The sequence below is a fragment of the Chelonoidis abingdonii genome, chromosome 24 (assembly GCF_003597395.2).
Source record: "Chelonoidis abingdonii isolate Lonesome George chromosome 24, CheloAbing_2.0, whole genome shotgun sequence".
Classification (NCBI taxonomy): Eukaryota; Metazoa; Chordata; order Testudines; family Testudinidae; genus Chelonoidis; species Chelonoidis abingdonii.
This window is the reverse complement of record NC_133792.1, coordinates 6,910,654-6,934,163: the sequence shown is the minus strand read 5'-3', so window position 1 is coordinate 6,934,163 and position 23,510 is coordinate 6,910,654. Positions and strand designations below refer to the sequence as shown.

The window sequence follows — 23,510 nt, the reverse complement described above, 5'->3', positions numbered from 1 at the left end:
TGTATGACTGAAATTATGCAGATACCCAGAGCATGGATGGATGTTGCTGCTGCTTTACAAAGGGCAAGAGATTTGAATGTGGTAACCACTTATCCAGGATCTGCTGCTTGAAAGTGACTTGCCTGAGGTGTATTTAGTTCCTTAGTTATGGGTTAGTTCCTCAGTATTTTGGAATTAAGCTCCTAATAACCCTCCCCACCCCCCCGCACCTGACAACTCTACGTTCAGTGTAAATCCCCTGGCTCTCAAAAGGGAAACCAGAAGAACGGAATCAGAAGGCCACAGGAGGTTTTATATTTAAAAAAAAAAGTGTTAACCCTTTTGAGGATTTCCCTGCATCCAGATGGCAACACTTCCTGTACAATGATCCCAGCAGGTAAAAAAACTGGACTTTGGAGACTGGCTGAGGAGACTGAGAAGTCAGGGGTGGAGCTTAATATTATTATTTGTATTGCCTGGAAAAGTCTCTCAGCTCTGAAATGCTAAAGCAGAGGAGAGGGCAGTGAGGATACAAGTGGAGCTGCCATTGCAGAGACCAGCACCAGCCATGGGGAGAGCTGCCCAGCAAACCCTCCTCTCTTTACTCTGTCTAGCAGCAGCGGTTTGTCAGGCTCAGGACACCTGCCCAGGTGAGTGAGGAACAAAGCTGTTACCTTTTAACAACATGGGTCTGACTAGCTACTTTGCAGTAGTTACTGTCCTCTCCTGATAGCGAAGTGCCACTGTAGACTCGCCTGCAGTGAGGTCACGTGAAGAGACACCAGGCCAAGGAGTCTGGCACAGTTCATCTTATGGGGTTTCCAAGAAATGATCCCCATAGGAGAGAGGAATTTGTGTGTGTGGGGGGGGCAGGGTCCCAGCCTCCAAACCCCAGAGAACTGTGAAGAAAGGAAGCTCTTCCATGCTCCTCGACAGCATGGCTCTCTGAATGGCCACCCCACCATGCCTACCCCTTACTGTTCCTCTCTGGGAAGGGGATGCTATAGAATGGGAATTCATGTTGATGGGAAATTCCTTGGGTCCCAAACGGAGCATGTTGCAGGGACCATCTGCCCCCTTAGTTCCATTCCCTCATTACCCCAGAGCCAGGGGCCCTATCTCTATGGAGCACATAGAGAGGACTTTCCGCTGATTTCTGAGGAGGAACGGGGAACACACATGATACAGCAGAGCTCTGAATGGGGAGGAACCGGACACATCAAACTCAGTTCATAGCTTCCAGCTTCTCCCCATTAGTATTAGACTCTTCTACGGGCTGTGGCAGACCTGAGGATGTGGGGATGAGGGAACCAAGGCTGTAAAATCCCCGGTTACTAAGAGGGAACTTTGAAAGACTCCCCTTCTCAAAACAAGACCATCTCAAATATCATCCCCAGTTGCTCCAATTCTGGCTGATTAGTAATCCTCATGAAATCAAACACTTGCTTATGTGCCAGCCCCCACAAAGCCAAAGCTACTCAACACTGTTTCCTCATTCCCTTGCCCCAGGGAGCTATTACTCAGAGTCTTGCAACTGATGAGGAATGTAGAATAAGGGGGAGAATGCAGCTGTACTAATGCATATACAAAATAGTCCCCTTTTAGATTAAGGTTCCATTGTTAAACAATTAATAAATGATTAACATGTTTTAATACATGGCTTGTCTATGGTTACAGATTGTTCTAGAGTCCATTAAGTCAATGGGGTGCTTACCATGGCTTATAACAGGGGTCCCCAACGTGGTGCCTGCGTACTGGCTGGCGAACGAGCATCTGCCGAAATGCCACCAAAATGCCGTCATCCAGAGGTGCCGCCGCCAAAATGTCACCGAATTTTGGCGGCATTTAGGCGGATGCTCGACTGCTGCCATGGTCCTTCGTCTGGTGCCCACCAGACGAAAAAGGTTGGGGACCACGGGCTTATAATAATCAATAATATGAATGATTATTTGCTATAACAAACCTTTGAATAAAACCATCTAAAACATCTTCTACTGATGTGTTTAGAGCCATCTATAACACATGCTACTTGTGTTTCTAATGTGTTTGTAACAGCTCTTCAACATTTATAAATGGCACCTTAGTACAAAGGATGCACCAAAAGATTCTGTTTGGTTACAGGCTCTGTTACTCTGTGCACTTGGATAGAAGTAGCTGAGAAAGCTGGGTTTTTTTAATTTTCTTCTTCCATACAGACTTGCATTTATTGAACTAGTTGGTGGTGGATAGTTTTTATTGCAGGTTCAGGTTGCTATAAACCAACAGAGGCGCGGTTGTTAATCTTCATTCCATTCTATTCTTCCACAGACTTTCAGTTCAGAAAGTACTTTAAAGTGTTCAGGACTTGGAATTTTCTAACGTTACATATAGTTAAATCACCACTCTTAATACACATTCTTGTATAAACCTCGTTCCTAGATCACCTTCACAAATGGCTTTCAGTATGTAACAACTAAAAGCTACAGTTAAAGGGTAGAGATACTAACCTATAAGTTACATCACCTACACAGACATTGAAAACAGGGAAACGAACAGTAAAGCCATCAGTGAACAATTTCCAAGCAGAATTCGAGGCTCAAAACATGCTTCTCATACATCACATTTCCTATGCGTTGTAATGTTGGCACTTTCTGCTTGGAGGAAGTTGCTGATATCTTTATGGTTCATTTCCCTGTTTTCCGTATTTGCATAGGAATGTCTTGTATGGGTTAGTAACTGTAACTTTCTCACAATGTGGTTTTATAAAATGTTTCTGATTCTTTTTCAAACCCTGACCCTGCTGTTATATCAACCTACCGTTGCTGTGTTCATGGCATACACAGAGAGAGTTAGAACCCCTTAGAACTTAAAGTGACAGTTTGTAATTTTAACACAGCTGTCAATACATCAATATTTCAGCTAGATAAATTAGAGTAAATTGGCAAAACTCCCCTGAAGTCAATTTGCCAGTTTACACCAGCTGAAGATCTGATCCTTTGCCCCTTTCTTTCCAGCAGTCTTGTTTTGAAACCTACTGTTCACACAATGAAGGACTCTCATGGTCAAATACTGTTCAGGCAGTCCTCGACTTTATGATGAACGGCACTTACAAAATTTCTGAATTTACATCCTGATTTGACTTAGAACAATTGGTTTAGACTTTATGAAGTTTGGTCCCACAGTGGAGTGGATTGCAGTTCTGAGTTATGATGTTTCGCTTTATGATGCAATTTTCAGGAACCAACTGTGTTGTAAGTCCGAGGACTGCCTGTACAGTGTTAAAGATTTGCCACATTTAAATGTAATATAATCTTTGAAATCATGGATGAAATTATCTTTACTTCGTGCAGGTGTCATGAAGATAACACTAACCCATGTCCCCTTCATCGTCTTTACTAGAGGGACCAAAGGGTTTGTTTTTTAAACTTCTTTTCCTAATGGACAGCTTTTAAATAATTATATCTCATACTAGTGGACTTCTCAGAAGCTCTATTCTGTGCTCAGAATTAGTGCTATAAATTTGAGGATGATGAATTACATGATACATATATAAGAAGGAGGTTTATTCTCTGCTTTAAATGCAAATCTCAATGTAGTCTGGACTATAGAAGCTCTTGAAATTTCATTCTGTGAGCAAGAGGAAATATGGACTGAGAGAACAGGAGAGTTTGAACCACAGAGGGACAGGCCAGAAAACCCACAGCTGGAGGGGGAGTTTGGGGCAGAGGCTTTCCACTCTGACTCTAGCTTCCCCCAAGGTCCAAAGAAGATTCTTCTCTAGCCCTCCCCAGTGGGAGCCACAGAGGCACTCTGGGGTTGGGCTCAGAAGGCCAAGGGACTTGTTCCTCCTACTTGTGCCTGTAGAATCTCTCAAGTAAGCCTTGGCACCTACACTGCTTGTTTGTATTTGCCTTTCTAGTCAAGCAAAGGGCTCTGTTAGATCTCATGTGTGGATTGTGCTTCCGCCTGGAATTCACAATTTGCAGAACATCTCACGTCCTGTGTCTCTGATAAAGATTATTTTATGTCTCCAGAAGTGAAAATGGTGGGTCTCAGTGGTAATGAAAGGCTCGCTATTCTGCAAGGATGCCCTGGAGTTCCTGGTGCCACAGGTCCCAAAGGAGAACCCGGAGCTGAAGGAATGACAGGTACGTTCCTCAGCCCTGAGGGAGAATCGACTTTGGATGGTGCAGGCACAAACATGAATTACTCAATAAATAACCGTAGTGTTGCTGATAAAAATCTTGCATATAATTTACATGGTCTTTTAGCGATATCATCCACTGATGAAAACTGGGTTGGTTCCATTTGCTTCAGTGTCCTTTTACATTACCAGAGGATTAAGTCAGGAAGGGTAGAATTGGGAGCTCAGGTCTGTTCTAATTTCTTCTGTGTTTGAATATATATAAACTGTTTAAATTCATTCTCTGTGTTTGTAGGAGAAAAGGGAACTCAGGGGAGCCCTGGGAAGATGGGACCAGCTGGGGAGAAAGGTAAAGTAATAAAAATACTAAGTAAATTTGTTTAACTGCCATCAAATAATTTTTAACCTTTGAATTTTCCTTTTATGAAACACTTAACAATCCCCCTCTCCCCATCTCTCTCTCAATTTAGAGCATGAACTGAATCAAATTTAGGCCTCTCTTTGTTTTATGATTCACTCATGAACTGTTCCTGATTGCTAAGAATGTATCTGTTATCCCTGGTGCCCTATGCAGCCTCCCGTGGGGGGCTGTGAGGGGGCCCCAGGCCTCCCCTATCCCCAGGGTCTGGGATGTAGGAGCTGTGGGGAGCCACTTTTGGGGGCCCCAGAGGCCCAGAGTGACCTGGGGGATTAGCGGGGGGCCGTGAGCAGCCCACTCCGCTTCCTTCGCCCCAGCCCCAGCCATGTCACTCAGGGGAGGGGGTTTGGGGGAAGGGATCTCCCCCCACTCCACTCACCGGCGGTGGCCAGTGAGAGTGGGGGGCAGTCCCTTCCACAACCTAAGCGACATGGCTGGGGCTGCATCTCTCCACTTCCCACCACCGGTGAGTGTGGGGGGTGATCCTTTCCCCACACTCACCAGCGGTGGGAAGCGGAGCACCGTGGCTGGGAGCTGGTGGATTAGAGTGGGCTGGGGCCAGGTTGCTCCACTTCCTGCCACTGCCAATGAGTGCAGGGTCACTGGGGGAAGAGGTGGAATGGGGGTGGGCCGGGGGCAGAGTGGGGGAGGAAGGGTAAGAGGCAGGGTGGAGGGAGTTGTCCGGGGCCCCACACCCCCCTAGGGATGGCCCTACCCCTTGCAGGGGGGGCCGGCCGAGGTATAGAGCTGGTCGCCGGGACTGGTGCTGCTGTGTATGCAGCACACAGCTGCCTAGGGCACCATGAAATTTGGGTAATTTGATGTCCCAAATTTCATGGTGCTCTAAGCAGCTGCATATGCCTAAGGATGGCCCTGCCCTGGTGTTCACCAAAGTATTCTCAACCACTGGCTGTTTTGTGAAATGGTTGCTACAAGCATTGGTAGTTTATGGTGTGGAGTCCCGTGATATAGTTTCCACTCCCTGAATAGTTGACTGAAATCTTTTCATATGAGAGTAACGACTGAAGAACTTCTGGTATGAATTCATGCAGTCTGCAGGACAAGTAAGTAATTTCATTAATACTAACAATGATCTAAATATTCACGAACAGCAAATAGTTGGACTCCATTGAATGGACACTAATTACATTTTGGGCCATTTTTTCACAAACAAATTCACAGATCTGTATTTTCAGTATTCACCCAGCTCTTATCCCAGTAGAACCCCAGTTGTAAGCCCTCGTTGAGATTCCTGCGTCTCTGTTCATTCTTTCCATTTTCCACTAGGAGCGAAGGGTGACATTGGTGTTCCTGGCCTGAAAGGTAAGACACCTCCAACAATTTTGGCTTGTTGAGCTCTACACTTGTCTTTTAGGTGTTACCCAGAGTGATAGAGACTGAGTCAGTAGGGACTGCAGTTGTGACATGCTAAGAGTTTTCCAAAAGAGCTTGGCACCCAATGTGTCCCAGAGTCAATGAGAGTTGGGCACTTAACTTTTTTGGTCTCTTTTGGAAATTCCAGCCTTCACCTCAGAAATTAAAAAACACAACCCCCACATACACAGTATTTTCTCAAATTACCCTCTCATCTGTACCCATTCAACTCAGAAGAAGTCAATGGGGTGGCACTGATGTGAAAAAGAATTTGGCCCTCTCTCCTCTGTTTCACACTTATCAAACTCTGGAAGAGTTAATACTTTTTCCATGGGGTGATGTCAGGGGAACTTGGGTTTTACACCAGCATGGAATTAATAACAAATGCTGGGATGAGCCCTCAGATCAGGATGCTGTCTCTTGGCTGTGTAATGATTTGTTTCTGTGTGTTTTTGGGTGTTTTTAGGAGATAAAGGAGACATTGGAGTACCTGGAACTATAAGTAAGAACATCTACAATTTCTTTTATGGCAAGAGTATAATTTGATTTCATTTTAAAAGCAGTACACTTGACCCTCACAGGAAACTTTCAGAGTTCAATTTGTTTGCACACAATACTGAATTTGTTAATATCCCTGGAGCTGAGGAGCTATCCAAGAGTGTGAAAAAAACTTTGACCTCTAAATTAGCGATGAGCATGGGTTGTCACATGTGCATTTGTGTTTGGATCCAGAACTGATCCCCCGTGAAAGTTTGGGGAGGCTCACATCACAGCCAATGTGTGAAATTGTATGTCTTTGGTGCAGAAGGAACCAAAGGGATAAAATTTATTTCACACCCTGCAATTGCCTGAATGTTTTCCAGCTTGTGAAGAATGTTAAGTAAGGTGTAAGTGGATGCTATTTTTATGGATGGGGTTGTGGGAAGTAAAATCTGTGGTTGGAGAGAATGTAGGACGCTGATCTTTGTCTAGGGAAGGACTTGTCTCCACATACTGGTAGCTGGAGTCAGAGATGCGTTAAGATGCTTTACTGTCTCTTAACTCATGATACATACATGCCTTGTGGCCTGAGGAGGAGTTTAGGAAAACATCATATTTTCCTGGTTTCAATCCCCCTCCCTTGTGTTTTCCTTCCTGAACAGCCGAGAAGGAGCTGGAGGACGTACACTGTAAGACAGGTGAGTGTTTCCTAGAATCATATTACATGAGCTGTCAACTCATCCCATTCAAGGGACCTGGAGCTCAGCTACAGTGTAAAGACACAGTCGAAGGTGCTTGTAATTCATCCTGACTTCTGTAGCAACTAGTGGAATTGACCCCTGTTTCTGCTATGTTAGCATTATTGACTTGAGGTTCAGTTATACCAGAAACCCTGCTGACTGTAATACAGGCAGGTAATCCTGTAAAATGGGCTAGTGACTAAAACTCACTGTGGTTCCTTGTGTACATTACCATATGAAGTCTGAAGGAGTCAGTTTCATCGAGAATGCACCATTTTGCTGCTGTCTTTTCAGCCAGGAGTCAGGACTTAGGAAGCTGGTTAAACAGAAATCCAGCACTCCAGAGTTTGGAAACTCCAAAGACAACTATTTGAAATTCCTAGTTCCTTGAAAAGGGATCAATGCTGCTTGTGAAATTATCTGTTCCAGCAACATTTATTTATAACATTAAATTACCATCCTCTCCAGGAGCAAAGAACTGCAAGGAACTGTTAGCCAAAGGGAACATCATGAGCGGCTGGTACACCATCTACCCCCATGACTGTAATGCCATGACCGTGCTGTGTGACATGGACACAGATGGAGGTGGATGGATAGTAAGTGAGAACAAATTATGGAGTGCCCATTCTTGCTGTAATCAAAGCCAATGCAAATCGTTGCTAGATCCCAAGGGAGTGGGATGGGGCCAAGGGTTTGCTCAAACGAGTCAGTTCCTAGAAAGGACATCAACCGCGTGAAGGCATTCGTAACCCTTGTTGAAAATGAAATCTATTTTTTTGCACTGTCCCAGTGATACAAGTTCGCTAGGAGCAGGACTTCACACAGAAATTTCCCAACTTGTCAGTGTGTTTAAGATAAAACTGAGGCTGAGCTAGGAGTTGGTTTAAATCTGTTCCATTAGCATTTGGGGGAAGAGGAGGTGCACAAGATGAGGAAAAAAGCGAAGAGCTGATGGGGTTAAGGGAGTGAGGTCTTACAGGTTCTAGTTACCTTTGTATCCAATACCTATAGTACTATAAAAGGAAAACCCCATAGCCCATTGTGTTAAATGGGATTGAAAGAGGAGGGAAAATATGCGCAATGCAGAGGAATTCTGTTTCAGTAAGATTTCAGAATTTGGCATATTTACAAATCAGAATGAAACCTGAACATTTTAAAATTCTCCAGAGGAATATTCTTTTGTCGTTGTTGTTGTTGTTTTGTTTTGGATCAATCAAAAATGTTTGATTTAGATATCAGTACAAATGTGTCATTTTGATGTTGACTTTTGTTTATATTATAATTAATAGTTACAAAAGGTTGAGGAATTCAATACAATTTTATAAAGCATTTCAATTCAATGGAACTGCATTTTTTGACTGGAAATTAAAAGAAAAAAATATTAAAAGCTAATTTCCCTGTTAAACCTATTAACACAGCAGTGAGAGGATTTCTGTTTTTGGTTTAAGGCACCAGGTGCTCAGAAAGTTTCGCTTGCATAACTGGAACATGGCTGTAGACAAGATCCTTATTGGTAATTTTTGTCCACAGCTGCTATCTTCTAACGCTTACTTTTTCCTTATGTACAAGTCATTCCTTAGCTTTCCAGCATGTAAGAGTTGTATTTGTTCATTGCTTTAGACTTCTATTGGTGGGCTCGATGCAGAAAGTACCGGGTGAGATTCTATGGCCTGTGTACGAGGACACCTTTTTGACCTTAAAACCTATGAATCTATTACAGCATCTATCCACTTTGTCAGTTCTCAAAACAGATGAAAATAAGTACCAGTATTAAATACCAATCTGAGCTCTCACTTATATCCTGCGAGGCAGAGTAGAATTTGACTAGTTTAATAGTGATTGTTCATGCTTTAAAATTCTGCTGCGTGCCCTTGCTTTGTTCAGGACAGAAACTAACCAGCATCCCTCTCATTTCCCTGTAGGTTTTCCAGAAGCGGGCAGATGGTTCCGTGGACTTTTTCCGTGACTGGAATTCATACAAGAGAGGTTTTGGCAGCCGGCTGTCAGAATTCTGGCTGGGAAATGACAATATTCACCTATTAACCTCTTTTGGTAATTAAATAACGTGCATCGTGTGCACTTTCCCCCACCAAGTTCTCTCTATAAACTTGATTGTAGAGTGTTCTCTTTGTAATTTTAACTAGGCTCTCTGATAAGGAAAAGAATAGTCCAGCTGTATGTCAGCTACTGACTTTCTTTGTTGTGTGTTTCCCTAGAGAGAGATGGATTTAAGGTGGCGGCTGTGACAGGTTCACCCTGGGGTGCCCCCTGGAACTGGGGTATCACTGAGCCCTCTGAATTACCAGTCTGGTCTCCCTCTCAGCACTGTGCTGCTGTGCCAGGCCATAAACTGCTCCCAGTCCTACACTCCCACCAGCATTCACACAGGCAGGGACACACCCAGCTGCAGTTACATGCAGGCTTTGGCCAGCCACCGCATGAACCAACAATAGAGAGGCTGCAGCCAAAATTACCCCCAGCTTTCCAGCCTAGGACCCCAGATCTGTACTGTCCTGCCCCGGTCAAAACCCTGACCAGTACGAATTTATTACTCGGTTCTCTTCTCCCTCAGAGTGGAGAGGAATATGCAAACTTGTGGTAACCAAGCTGAGATTTTTCCCCACAGACTTCACTTAAAGGCACACTGGTTTAGGTTAAAATATAAAACAAGTTTATGAACTACAAAAAGATAGATTTTAAATAATTGTAAGTGATAGCAAACTGATCAAAGCAGATTACCTAGTAAATAAACAAAAATGCAAAGAAAGCTTAACTAGAAGGGTAGGCTTTGAATTAACAATCTCTCACCTTGACTGATGATACAAGGGGGCTCACAGATTCTCAAGGCACAAACTGCACTTACTTTTCAGGTTGGGATCCCCACTCCCATTTCAAGTCCTTTTCTTTCAGAGCTTCTCTCAGGTGTTCAGCTGTGGGGAGTGAAGAACAACCGATGATGTAACTCCCGGCCTGATATAGCTTTAGCATATAGTGGGAATCCTTTGTTCAAAAAACAGTTCCCAGCCCAGTTTGTGGAAAAATATAGGTACCCAAAATGGAGTCCAGAGTCATGTGATTGGTCACATGCCCTTGCAGAGTCATAGCAGCCATTACTTACAGGCTGTGTGGAGTGTTCTCGGGAAGGCTCACTGGGTGGCGGATGAGCTTCTCCTAAGGACTACTGTTTTTCCTAATGGCCAGTTTTCTTGAATAGGCCCTTCCCAACCAGCTGTCTATGCTGGAAGCATTTTGCCTCGTGGGTGTAACGACATTTGAAACACAGATACATAGTCAATATTCATAACTTTAGATACAAAAATGATACATCCATACAAATAGGATAATTATATTCTGCAAATCATAACTTTTTGCAATGATACCTCACATGATCCATTTTGTACAAAATGCATCATAAGTATGCCATAATCATATCATGATATTACTATGGCAAATATGGGGCATGGTGCTAGAGCAGCTGCCATCCCATAATTGCTAAGGTGCAGTATAAATTCTGCACAAGAGTGCAAAATGTTAAATGCTGGTAATAGAGGACATGCATGTTACAAAAAAGGTTCTTTTGTGGAATCTCATTGGACCAGCTAACACTGTAGCTCCAGTGGCTCTAGTCAAGTCCCGGCAAATAGTGATGAATCAAATGGTAAATATTCCTTGCCAGAAATTCCTATCTTCTAGTTATGAGACACGGATGGACTGGTTGACCAGAACATAGAACAGGGATTCTCAAACTGGGGATCAGGACCCCTCAGGGGGTCATGAGGTTATTAAATGGGGGGTTGTGAGCTTTAGCCTCCACCCCAAACCCCACTTTGCCTCCAGAATTTATAACGGTATTAAATATATAAAAAAGTGTTTTCAATTTATAAGAGGGGGTTGCACTCAGAGGTTTGCTATGCGGAAGGGGTCACCAGTACACAAGTTTGAGAACCACAGCGCTAGAGGCATAAGAGCTATTCTGCTTATGCCCCTCTTGTTTGGGTGTTGATTGTTGGTCTAAAGTTAAGGAAGAGCATGACCCAGAGACTGCTGATTATTCTTATTCTGGCAAACAAAACTCTAAAAATAATGCAGGAAATGTAGAGAAGCTTTGTTTTGCAAAATCTGGGCCTCCTGAGAACTCTTTTTCCAGCTGCCCAGAGCCCTTCTCTGTCCCTAGCCCAACCAGTTGATCAATCAAGTTTTCAACTCATTAGCAACTCACCTTAAAAAGTCATCACTGCGCTGCAAGTAGGGGCTAATGAAACTGATTTCAAATATCTTCTTGCTCAGCACCTAGCATTCAGGTATTCATAACCAGAGACGGTTCTGAGGGTTTCTGTATGGTTGCGTCTAGTTCTTCTAGCACTGAGGATTCAAAGACATAAATGTAGCTAAGATAAGAGGTGCAACCTACCAGTCCAGGATGGGTGAGCAATGACTCCAGTGGAAAGGGGGAGGTTTTGGTGTCAAAGCTGAAGGGAAGGGTGCTGCTGGTTTGCCTCTTTTAGAGGTGAGGTGAAGTTGAAGGAACTGAAAAGCTGTGCTGGGTGACTAGCCTCAAATTCTTGGGTTCTGCCATACAAAAACCCCTCAAGATGCAAAATGTGACTGGCACCTGATAAGTTCTTTTCTTTCTTTCCAATTTGTTTCCATTAGGAATTAATGAACTTCGCATTGACCTCACAGATTTCGATAACAACCATGCGTTTGCCAAGTACAAGTCATTCAAAATTTTAGGAGAGACTGAAAATTACAAGCTGATTCTTGGAGATTTCCTTGGGGGTAATGCGGGTAGGTGCCATACATGGTCTCCACATTTCATAGCACAGAGAAATGCTACAATGCTCACTCTTCTGTTCTGCAGACTAAACAATCCCAGTTCCCTCAGCCTCTCCTCATAAGTCATGTGCCCCAGCCCCCTAATCATTTTCATTGCCCTCTGCTGGACTCTCCAATTTGTCCACATCCCTTCTGTAGTGGGGGGACCAAAACTGGATGCAGTACTCCAGGTGTGGCCTCACCAGTGCTGAATAGAGGGGAATAATCACTTCCCTCAATCTGCTGGCAATGCTCCTACTAATACAGCCCAATATGCCATTGGCCTTCTTGGCAACAAGGGCACACAGCTGACTCAAATCCAGCTTCTCATCCACTGTAATCCCCAGGTCCTTTTCTGCAGAACTGCTGCTTAGCCAGTCGGTCCCCAGCCTGTAGCGGTGCATGGGATTCTTCCATTCTAAGTGCAGGACTCTGCACTTGTCCTTGTTGAATCAGATTTCTTTTGGCCCAATCCTCCAATTTGTCTAGGTCACTCTGGACCCTGTCCCTACCCTCCAGCATATCTACCTCTCCCCATGGCGTAGTGTCATTTGTGAACTTGTTGAGGGTGGAATTAATCCCATCATCCAGATCATTGATAAAATTGTTGAACAAAACTGGCCTCAGGACATCAAGCCATTGATCACTACCCGTTGAGCCTGACAATCTAGCCAGTTTTCTATCCACCTTATAATCCATTCATCCAATCCATACTTTTTTAACTTGATCTTTGAAGTGGTACTGTTATTGTTTATTTATATCATGATAGCACCTAAGTGAGGTCACATATTGTTGTATTATAGGTTAGCAGGTGCTGTACATGGTAAGAGAAATGGGAATCTAAATAGACAAGATAGGGGTGCAAGTAAGGAAGAAAGATTTACAACTAAGGAACTGAAGTTCAGAGATATCATGACGGCCATTTTGCAGAGAGGCTTAAGGTACCCAACTCCCGTTGACTTTCTAGTGACTTTTCCCAGGTCACCCAGGAGGTTTGTGACAAACCTGGGTAGAAAACCCAGAAATTCTGAGTCCTAGTCAGGTGAATACCTGTACCTCAGAAGAGCTGGAGGTGGTATGTAAGCCAGTGCCTGCTGCATCAGGAACCAAGATGGAAACAGTTAAATAGAGCTTCAGACTCCCGTCTATAGTTCAAGGGATTCTGAGTACCTCACGAAAGGGGGAAATGGACAGCACGACTCCCGGAACATTAGACTTGGCTAGTGAGGAACTAAACTGCCTGCAACCTGCCATAAACAGTGATTTCATTTACTTTACGCAGGGGATTCGTTATCCGGCCACAACAACATGTTGTTCTCAACTAAAGACCGACAGCAAGATCCTGGTTCAAACAAATGTGCAACAACCTACAAAGGAGCCTGGTGGTACAGTAGCTGCCATAATTCCAACCTGAATGGGATGTATTGGCTGGGAGCCCATAGCAGCTTTGCAGACGGTGTGAACTGGCAGGCAGGCAAAGGGTACAACTACTCCTACAAACGGTCCGAAATGAAATTGAGGCCTGTTTAACCCAGCAGGAAGGCAGGCGATTACACAGCAGTGAACATGTCACCAGAGTAAACTTATTTTGTATGCCACTACTTCTATCAATAATTTTGGGTTTCTTCCCCATCTCCTTCAGATTGCTACTTTCTGCCGGCACCTGACTTGCTGTTGCATGCTGGCCTCCCTTACTTGCCAGCTAAGGTTTTCCATGGTTCAACTAGTGGCAGTGCAAGGTGGAGAGAGACAGAAATATGGATCAAAGGGTTTGAGAACAACTGGAAATCCTTCACATTCTGTCTGCTCTGCATTGTTGATTATTTTGAGAACTAAATAAAACATGTCTTTATAATGCAACCGAGGCTGCACTTCTTTGTTTCCAGATAATTAGGGTTGACATAGGAATATCCTTCCAGGCAGGTTTCTGTTGTCCAGATAATGAGCATCCCCATTCTGCATTCTTATACAAAGGTCATGCGGAAGGGCTTCTGCAGGAGGGTAATGGTGTTTTGTTGGCCAGATTCTTACAGTATTTAGGTGCCTGGGAGTTAGGTACCTAAATCTCTTTAACAATCTGGACCTGAGTGACTTAGGAACACAAGTTTCATTAAAAGTCAATGGCATATGTGCTTCTTAGTCATTCTACACTGCAATAAGAAAAACCAGGACACCAAGTCTCAGAACCCGACTCAGCTGCGGTTTGGGGGTCAGGCTGCAGGGTTAAAAATCCACAGTTTGCACTTGGCCTTGAGCTGCTCTGAGCCTCTCCGTCCTCACAGGGTTTCAGAGCCCAGGCTCCAAACCAAGCCTAAATGCCTACACTGCAAGTCTTAGCCCGCAGCCTGAGCCCGGTGAGCTGAAGTCAGCTGACCCGGGCCAGCCTCAACTGTGCTGCAGGTCTTTTATGAAAGTGTAGACATACTTGTTGGATAACATTTGTTAAAAGTTCTAAGTGATATAGGAGCCTATGCCCCATTTTATAAAGGGATTTAAGTATTTAGGAACCTTGATCCCACTGACATTCACTTTTGAAAATGGGCCCTAGGCTCCTCAGTCATTCAGATGCTTTTGAAACTCCCACCCATAATGTTGTTCATAACTGTAGGTTACAGCAAGGCAGCTCAAACATTTCTGGGGCCACTCGTGCTGGTCTGAAGCCCACAGGTGGAGCATGGGGGAGGACAGGCCTGGGGGGACAGTGAAAGCTGAGGTAGGAACCTTCAGTTTGCCTCATTTTGTTTTTTGTTTTTTTGAGCTGCACGTCTAAGTATAACTTTAATAAAAGGTTGTTGTAAGGGGCAGTCTGTGCTAGTCTCAACCAGGCTTCCTGGTGCTTTTGCTTTGTTTTTGTTTTTATTGTGGGTATAGAATGTTTCATTTTGTTACCCAGTCACGCTTCTGTCTCTGCTTAGCAGAAGTTCCAGCCCTGTCCAATGTCATCCAGATTAGGCTGCTATTTTTTTAAAATCAAGAGAGACAAGGTGGGTGAGTGTATCTATTGGGTTCCTGGGAAGTGGGCGGGCTTTGCCCAGGCTGGAGTTCCCCAGCTCCTCCTGCCGCTCCCCAGTCCTGCTCTGCATCAGGTACCCTGAGCTCCCAGGCACCCAGGTCACTCTCTCTCTCGACAGAGAGCCTGTAGCTCCTGGCCTCCAGCCCTCTTACCAGGGCCAGCTGGGCCCTGATTGAGCTGGCCACACCTGAGTCAGCTACTCAGTCAGCTTCCCCCAGCTGTTCTCAGTCCTCATTTCAGGAGTGGGGTAACCACCCTGCTACACTCACCCACCTGCCTTGACGCCTTCGAGGAGCAGTGGGCGCTGTCCAGGGTTCTCTGCTCGGTGTCCTTTCAGGTTCTTCTTATGACCTTGACCGCACTCCCGTCCCTGTTCTTTTATTAGTTGTCCCCCGTAATCAGTGGCTTCGTGGTCCTGTGGGTCCTCCCTTAGGCGGGGGGGGGATCCTTTAGCAAGCCTAAGGGAGGACCACAGGACTATAGAAGCCACTGATTACGGGGACAACTAATAAAACAGAGGAGTGCGGTCAAAAGGTCAAAAGAAGGGAAACCTGAATGGGGAACCGAGCAGAGAACCCTGGACAGCGCCCACTGCTCCTCGAAGGCATCAAGGCAGGTGGGTGAGTGTAGCAGGGTGGTTACCCCACTCCTGAAATGAGGACTGAGAACAGCTGGGGGAAGCTGACTGAGTAGCTGACTCAGGTGTGGCCAGCTCAATCAGGGCCCAGCTGGCCCTGATAAGAGGGCTGGAGGCCAGGAGCTACAGGCTCTCTGTCGAGAGAGAGAGTGACCTGGGTGCCTGGGAGCTCAGGGTACCTGATGCAGAGCAGGACTGGGGAGCGGCAGGAGGAGCTGGGGAACTCCAGCCTGGCAAATCCCCAGGCTGAGGCCTTGTTTAAGGCCTAAGCAGGTCCTATGGTTGCAGAGGTGCAGCCTGGGGATAGGCAAAGGCAGCAGGTCCAACCCCCTTGCCAATGATGAGTGACCATTACAGACTGCAGTCTGCCCCAGTGAGTGGGAGCTATATGGTGACTGGCAGTAGCCACTGGGGCAAGGTGGGGATAGAGGGTTGGGGGTTCCCCTGAGAGGGGAGACCTGGAGTGTGGGGGTACTGCAGGAGCTAGAACACTGAGGTAAAGGGCACTGCGGTCTGGGAGGGACACGGAGGGCTAAGGCAAAGGAGACACTGGCCAGAAGGAGGTGCCCCGAGTGCTGAAGAACTAATTCCCAGGATGACCAGTGGGAGGTGCCATGGTGGTGAATTGTCACTTGCTACAGTGAGGTAATATCTTCTATTGGATCAACTTCTGTTGGTGAAAGAGGCCTGAAGAAGAGTTCTGTGTAGCTCAGAAACGTGTCCCTTTCGCTAACCGAAGTCAATAAAAGATATTCCCTCACCCATCTTGTGTGTCTCGTATTCTGGGACCAGTAGAGCTACACCAACACTGCACAGAACATTTGCAAAAATCCTTGAACTTTAAAACACTCTTTGTCTGACACTTCCCCCAGCTGAGTTGCACAATGTGTCATTGTTTTATATTGCCCAGGGGGTAAACAGCACAATCACATTCCAGCTGGTATTCTGTCCACCCATACCCTTTCTCCAGCAGTTGTGAACACAGATAGGCTTCCTGTATTAAACTAGGCAGATTAATATTTATGAGTCCCTTGGTGCCTGCCTCCCTCTCTGTCCTACTAAATCTATTTTTGGCTTCTAGCGTTAAGTGGAAGGGAAGGAACTTGAGTAGTAGCCAGTGCTCTTACTGCCGTGATAAGACTCTTAAGGCTATTAACAATAAAACAAACCTTCCTGAAAACTCAGTCCATACCAATAACACTGGTGCAATCAGCCCTGGGGGAGCAGAGCCAGGTAACTTAAGCACAGTTCATCTCATTGGGTTTCCAACAATTATTCCCCACAGAAGAGAGGAGTTTGGGGGCAAAGGGGGCTAAGTCATATAGAAGCCTAAGCCCCATTTTCTAAAATGATTTAGGTACTTAGGGGCCTAGATCCCATTGACCTTCATTCTTGAAAATGGATCTTAGGCTCCTCAGTGACTTGCACACTGTAATGTTGTTCATAACTGTACCTTACAGCAAGGCAGCGGAAAGATTTCTGGGCAGCTCATGGTGGTCTGAAACCCACAGGTGGAGTATGGCGGAGGGCAGGCCTGGGGGCACAGTGAAAGCTGAGGTAGGAACCTTCAGTTTGCTTTTGGGGGGGGCTGCACATCTGTTTTTCAAGTATAACTGTAATAAAAAAATTGTTCTAATGGCCAACCTGTGCTAGTCTCAACCAGGCCTCATGGTGCTTTTGCTTTGGTTTCTATTGTTAGTAGTTTAATAGGCAAATGTTAATGGACACATTTTGAGAGGAGCATGATCCTGAAAGAGGAGGCAAATGCTAGGGGTAAGGAGAGCAACTGCACTGCACTTGGAAGACTCTCTCTGCCTTGCTTCCCTGGGATTAATTGCTCCAGTTCTGAGTGACATCTTGGGCTGCTGGGATAAGGGGGATGGAAAGGTCTAAGGGCTGGTCTACACTGGTGGGGGGAAGAGGTCGAGCTAAGATACACAACTAGAAGTTTCTTAGTTCGACTTACCTGGCCGTCCTCACGGCAGTGAATCATCTGCTGTGGCTCCCCCATCGACGCTGCTCACGCCTCCTACCGAGGTGGAGTACGGGCATCGATTTGTGGATCGATTTATCACGTCTAGATGAGACACGATAAATCGATTCCTGATAGATCGATTACTACCCGTCGATCCGGCGGGTAGAATAGACATACCCTAAGTCTCCTACTCCCCTACCCGAAACCTGCTGAAGCTACTTAGTGTGAGATTTGCCTCTTGTAGAAGAAGCAGGGAGATTTCTGCAGTTCCATGTGTGACATTTCTCACTGCTGAAAGACAGTTACCAGAGGGATATAGATTTAGCTTTCAGGGATGGTGAGACAGAATTAGCTGATATCAATTTAGTGTTAGTGTGAAGAGGTGTAGCACCCCCCTCTCCATCCGGTTACCTTCTCTAATGCTAATTACAGGTTTTGATGGACAGATCTGGGTTCTTCTGGATCCTGCCACCCACTCAGCAGGGTGTATCTTCTTTATTTTTCCCTATGAATTTATTTGGCGGTGCCTCCATGCCCCTCGCTCCTTCCTATCAGGGTCACCAGAGCAGCTTGGGAGGAAAATTCTAACCTCAAGGTAACCCCCATTTACTTGCCAGATAGTTGGAGACTCCCAAGAAATAACACAAATACATACAATGTATTCAACACAGTAATTATATTAAACAGGAGACAAATTTAAAATAACAGGGTAAAACAGTATTCTGAAGGTCACTGGTGTCCACACTAATCATACCCGTGACTTTCCCCAGTCGTGGGACCTGTTGTATGAAATGTAAGATTAGTGTCCCGTTGATACATGTACTTTGTTGGGATCCTTGATGACCTATGACCACAATATCTTCTCTGCTGTGGTTTAGCAGAGTGGCTGACGGGTTCACAGGGGCGGCTCCAGGCCCCAGCACACCAAGCACGTGCTTGGGGCGGCAAGCGTGGAGGCGCTCTGCGCGCTGAGAGGGAGCGGCAGGCAGCCTCCGGCAGCTTGCCTGTGGGAGGTCCTGCTGCCGTGGCTTTTGGAGACCTCCCACAGCATGCCCTGGAGGTCACTGGAAGCTGCGGGACCAAGCAGCACTCTGCAGGCAAGACCGCCGGAGAGCCCTGCCTGCTGTGCTTGGGCAACAAAATACCTAGAAGCGCCCCTGGCTGGGTTCATGTACAACCCAAAGGACCTCACAAATGGGAAAGGGATAAGACCTTCACAGAGTTTAATATGTAGAGGTTATAAGAATCCCCAAGACCTAACTCTGGCTTTAGAGGAACCGTTCAGAGAGTAGGGGTCCCCAAACACAGCTCCCTGACTGCCTAAAGATGGTGCCACTCAGAAACTCCATGAATGATCCTCCAGATACAGCAGATGACTCCGCGGATCTCCTCAGTCACTGCAGAGGGCTGATCTACTGCTGGCCGATCCTCTTAAGGCAGAGATCAGGCTGATTCAGTCCAGATTTCCTCACACAGAGGGGATCAGGTTGAAGGTGCAGGTTAACAACTTACACTATATCAAACGTATCTCACTTACCCAACGTCCATGACACACACTCAGCAGCAGCAGACCCCTGACTAGCAAGAGCAGAGCTGACCATGTGGTGACCGGTCTCACCTAGAGTGCGAGGGTGAAACTCAGCTGCTGGGGAGTTTCCAGCAAAACTCTACAAACTGGAATTCATAGGGGAGGGAAAGCCCAGCATGAGGGATCTGCTTCCAGGTCTCTAGAGGCCATTTGTCGGGGAACCCTGCTGCAGGCTGGCACTCCCGTTCACACAGCCAGTTCGCCCTGCCCTGATGGGCTCCAGACGACTCAAAAAAATGGCTCTCTCCCTTTCCTGACACTCCTGGAGGGGCCATCTCACTTCCCTAGTAGTTGCACGGGCAGAACTCTGGTCTGCCCTGACTCCACTCCGAGCCAGGGACAGTGCCTTTCCCTAGCTGCAGACCAGAGCCCACGAAATCTAGGTCATCTCTGGGGGTACAGAAAGAGTAAGGGTTGAGGAGGATTTAACAGTTTTAGATTTGAGGTGATGGGAAGTTGGGTTTAGGGGATGCGGAGATTCAATTTGGGTCATGCGTTTGAAGTGGGTGACTGGGACTCAGGCTAAGTGGGCAGCGCTTGAATGATGCTTAAGAGCACGCAGGGCATCAGGTTTACAGGGCAAATTCAATCCAGTTAAATACACGATTTAGCTTAAGTGATGGTCAGAGTGCAGGGCTTCGTGGTCTAGGGTGAGCGCACGTAGTCTAGTCAAGTGTGGTGTTTTGATTAGGTATAATGATTAGTGTTGAAGGCCTGGAGTACGTTGTAGGTTAGGGTCAGAACGTATATTAGCTGGATTACATGTAGGTTTAAGGACAAGTCAGGAGTGGGAGTCAGTGTGCTTAACCTCAGACAATCGGATATTAACCTATGCTTAAGGTAGAAGGATAGTCTGTGAACCACTTCCAGGAGTGCCAAGTGATCTCTTGTGCTTGTGTGGGGAACCCAGAATTTCTTGAAGGATACTAGCAATGACTGAGGGCCCTCAGGAAGGCCAGTTAAAAAATCCAAGGGATATTCGACAGCTCTACTCTGGCAGTTTTCTGAGGGATGAGGAACCCTTAAGATGTTTTCTGAGGGATGGGAGCTCTGGAGTATATTCTGTGAGGAGCGGTTAGCTCTGTAGGGACAATTGTGAGTTGATCTTTTTTTTTTTTTGTTTTTTTTTTTTTTTTTTGTTTTTATTGTTTGTTTTTTTTAAGCCGCAGGAACCTCTGTAGAAGTTGCGTTGCCTTGACAAAGTTATGTCAGGCCAGGGAGCCAGACTTACTCTGTGAGTCGGAGCCAAAGTGACATTGTGATACAAGCCCTGTGGGTGTCTGTTGAAGCAGTTACCTGATTATGTTGTCTGTAGGCTCAGGGAACTATGGGCGTACATGTAGCAGGGCGAATCTCCTCGCTTCCGGCCCTGAAGGCAGGGTAAAAAATAGCCAGGGAAGGGCGCAGGGGCTGGAGAAGAGCCTTGATAAAGCTGGCTGATTGGGGAAGTGGCTCGCAGCTGGGGCGCGATGCCGCAGACTGAGTCCACAGGCCGTATAATAAGGGCAGAGAAGCCAGGAGCCCAGAAGTGCTCCTTTGCCTGTGGAGAGGAAATTTGGCTGCAAAAGCCAGAACAGGTACCTAGGGTGAGCGGCTGGGAAGCATGGCGGGGAGTCGCTGAAAGGCCCAGGCTGTGGCCTAGGAGTAGGCCAAGAGGTACTGGGGTTGCAGGGTGCAACCCAGGGGTAGGTCAAGGCAGCAGGTCCAAACCCTTTTGCCAATGATGAGAGGCTAATACTGCAGTCTGCCCCAGGGCGTGGGGCTAGCTAATGACTGGGCAGTTGCCAAGACCCTGATGCAAAGTGGGAATAGAGGGGGGGGGGTTCTGTGGAGAGGGGAACCCTAAAGAGGAAGGGGATACTGCCAGGGGGCAGCACCCCATGTAAAAAGGGCACTGGGGTCCAGGGAGGGACACAGAGCTGGAAGGTGGATCACCAGCCTGCAGAGGGTGCCCTGTGCTGGAAGTCTGAGCTAATTCCTGAAGTGACCAGCAGGAGGTGCTGTGGGGGGTGAGTCATGCCTGGTTACAGGGAGATACTAGAGATGCTGTGTGAGGGGTGAAGGACCCAAGGAACATTTTGTGATGCACTGAGAGCCCCAATTAATAATCTGCAAGGTTTAAGGAGTAGAGCTGGTCTGAAATTTAAAATTTTTCCTGTAGAAATTTTCTATGAAAAAAAAATTAATTCCATGTGGATTTTCAATTGTTCACAGAAAAATAAAAAAAAATATTTTGGGCCAAAAGTGATGCCAAGGGGAAAGTCTTGGGCTGTGAGGGAAAGTTAAGGAAGATGGTGAGTTTTAGGGGGAAGAGAGGATTATAGGATAGTGAAGGAGTGTAAATTGAACTGGAGGAAGAAGGGTTATTGGGCAGCATGGGGTGGGGGCTGAAGTTATAGATAGATACAGGGGCAAGCAGCTACATAGGGAATGTTTGAGGTGGTGAAGCTACAGATTATTTGTCCCAACTCTTCAGAGTTGGCTTTTCATGGGGAGGCTCCCCTGGAGTGCCACCTTCTGTTTAAAAAGCCCTCAAATGAAAAGGAAGGGAGCAGAAGCTCCTCCTTTCCCATCTCTCTTCCCTCCCCCCAACCTCTTTCCTTTTCTCTTTGAGATCTATGGGTGGAAAGTTCGATATAAAAGAGCTAGATATTATTATTGTTAGCCTGCAGGTTGGGTGGCTCCCAATCTATAAGAAGTCAGACTTCACTGAATTTGATAGGCATGATAGCTTCCTTTCATTCAGGCTAAATGAGGAATCAGTTAAATGTCTCTTTGTTTAGTGATGGCTGAAACAATGGAAGCTACCACCTAAGGAATGGATTGCATGTAAGGCCAGGGCAGAGGCCAGACCATAGGGGCTGAGGAGCTGCTCCAGAGCAGGGATTCCCAAACTTTATTCCCTGAGCGCCCCCTGTACAGCTGCAGTAAGCACTCCGGGCCACTATTAACACTTCATATACATATAAACTATAACATTGTTTGTTTACAATGTACAAGTTTCCTTTTCCACCCTTCCCTAGCACAGCTGGGGAAAAAGCCCTGACTTCACCCCCAAATCATGCCAAAGCTCCATGTCACCTACTCTTTACCGTAAGCAAGGTCCCTCAGCCTCTGTCCCCCCAGGAGCACTGCTGGGGCAGGGGGTGGCTGAGGTCCCTTGGGGTTGCCCATCACTGGTGCAGTTGCAGCAGTTTCTGCTCGGCTCGGGTACTGCCACAGCGCCAGTTCAGCCTGCATGGCATGGTTCTCCCTCAACAGGCAGGAGAGAGCCCCCTCCAATTGAAAAATGTATACAAGTTTAATCCTCATTCAGCTAAAGTTTGCCAAAAAGGTCCCAGAAAGATCATGCAAACTGTTAATGGGGCATGCTGAATAATTTATTTTCAGATTTTTAACAGGAAATAAAGAACTTTGTATTACACTGTTTTCAAAATCTGAGGTTATTTGTCAGGTACAAGTCATTCAAAAATATAAAGCAGATGGAAAAATATAAACTGATTCTGGAAGACTTTCCTGGTAGCACTACAGGTGGATTCTGAGCACCTTCTATATACCTCTCACAGCTGGAGAAAGTCATGCAATTCTAATAAATATACACTGTCCTATGGCAAAATCAAGATACATTCTTTCCCATCTGAAATGTGAAATAGCCTCTCAGAGGAAAAATACACTTTTAAATCAAATTAAGTTTACTTAGCCTGTGATAACTCAGTCACAGAGACTATACTGGTAAAATGTCCCCTCAAGAAACTATAGGTTATAGAACAGACTAACAGAAGTTATTTTAATAGTTTACCCACACATCTTCTAGGCAGGAACTCTGAACCTGAGGTCAGGGACATGAAATTTCACGAGGGTCCAGTTCAGAACTGTCTCATAAGAACATGAGAATGGCCATACTGGGTCACCCAAAGGTCCATCTAGCCCAGTATCCTGTTTGCCAACAGTGGCCAGTGCCAGGTGCCCCAGAGCGAGCAAACCTAACAGGTAATGATCAAGTTATTTCTCTCCTGCCATCCATCTCCACCCTCTGACAAACAGAGGCTAGTTACACCATTCCTTACCCATCCTGGCTAATAGCCATTAATGGACTTAACCTCCATGAATTTATCTAGCTCTCTTTTTCAAACCCTGTTATAGTCCTAGCCTTCACAACCTCCTCAGGCAAGGAGTTCCACAAGTTGTCTGTGCACTGTGTGAAGAAGAATTTCCTTTTATTTGTTTTAAACTGGCTGCCCATTAACTTCATTTGGTGGTCCCTGGTTCTTATATTTTTGGAACAAGTAAATAACTTTTCCTTATTCACTTTCTCCACACCACTCATGATTTTATATACCTCTATCATATCCCCCCCTTAGTCTCCTC

The 23,510-nt window shown here is 45.9% G+C and overlaps 1 protein-coding gene across 1 annotated transcript; it reads left to right on the top strand.

The window, feature by feature from the left end:
- Positions 1-471: 471 nt before the first annotated feature.
- Positions 472-13,756, top strand: LOC116816183 (ficolin-1-like). The gene is made up of 10 exons (XM_032765218.2): positions 472-629; positions 3,993-4,106; positions 4,398-4,451; positions 5,808-5,843; positions 6,361-6,396; positions 7,037-7,072; positions 7,583-7,710; positions 9,037-9,166; positions 11,768-11,902; positions 13,212-13,756. The coding sequence occupies exons 1-10, from the start codon at positions 548-550 to the stop codon at positions 13,457-13,459; spliced, it is 999 nt and encodes a 332-aa protein (XP_032621109.1). The 5' UTR covers positions 472-547; the 3' UTR covers positions 13,460-13,756.
- The last annotated feature ends 9,754 nt before the right edge of the window (positions 13,757-23,510 follow it).

Bases quoted from the DNA above. Each gene is read 5' to 3' on its own strand.
- LOC116816183 (XM_032765218.2), top strand. From the start codon at position 548: ATGGGGAGAGCTGCCCAGCAAACCCTCCTCTCTTTACTCTGTCTAGCA. The intron at 6,397-7,036 runs GTAAGAACATCT...CTTCCTGAACAG, and splicing joins TGGAGTACCTGGAACTATAA to CCGAGAAGGAGCTGGAGGAC. The intron at 9,167-11,767 runs GTAATTAAATAA...TGTTTCCATTAG, and splicing joins TCACCTATTAACCTCTTTTG to GAATTAATGAACTTCGCATT.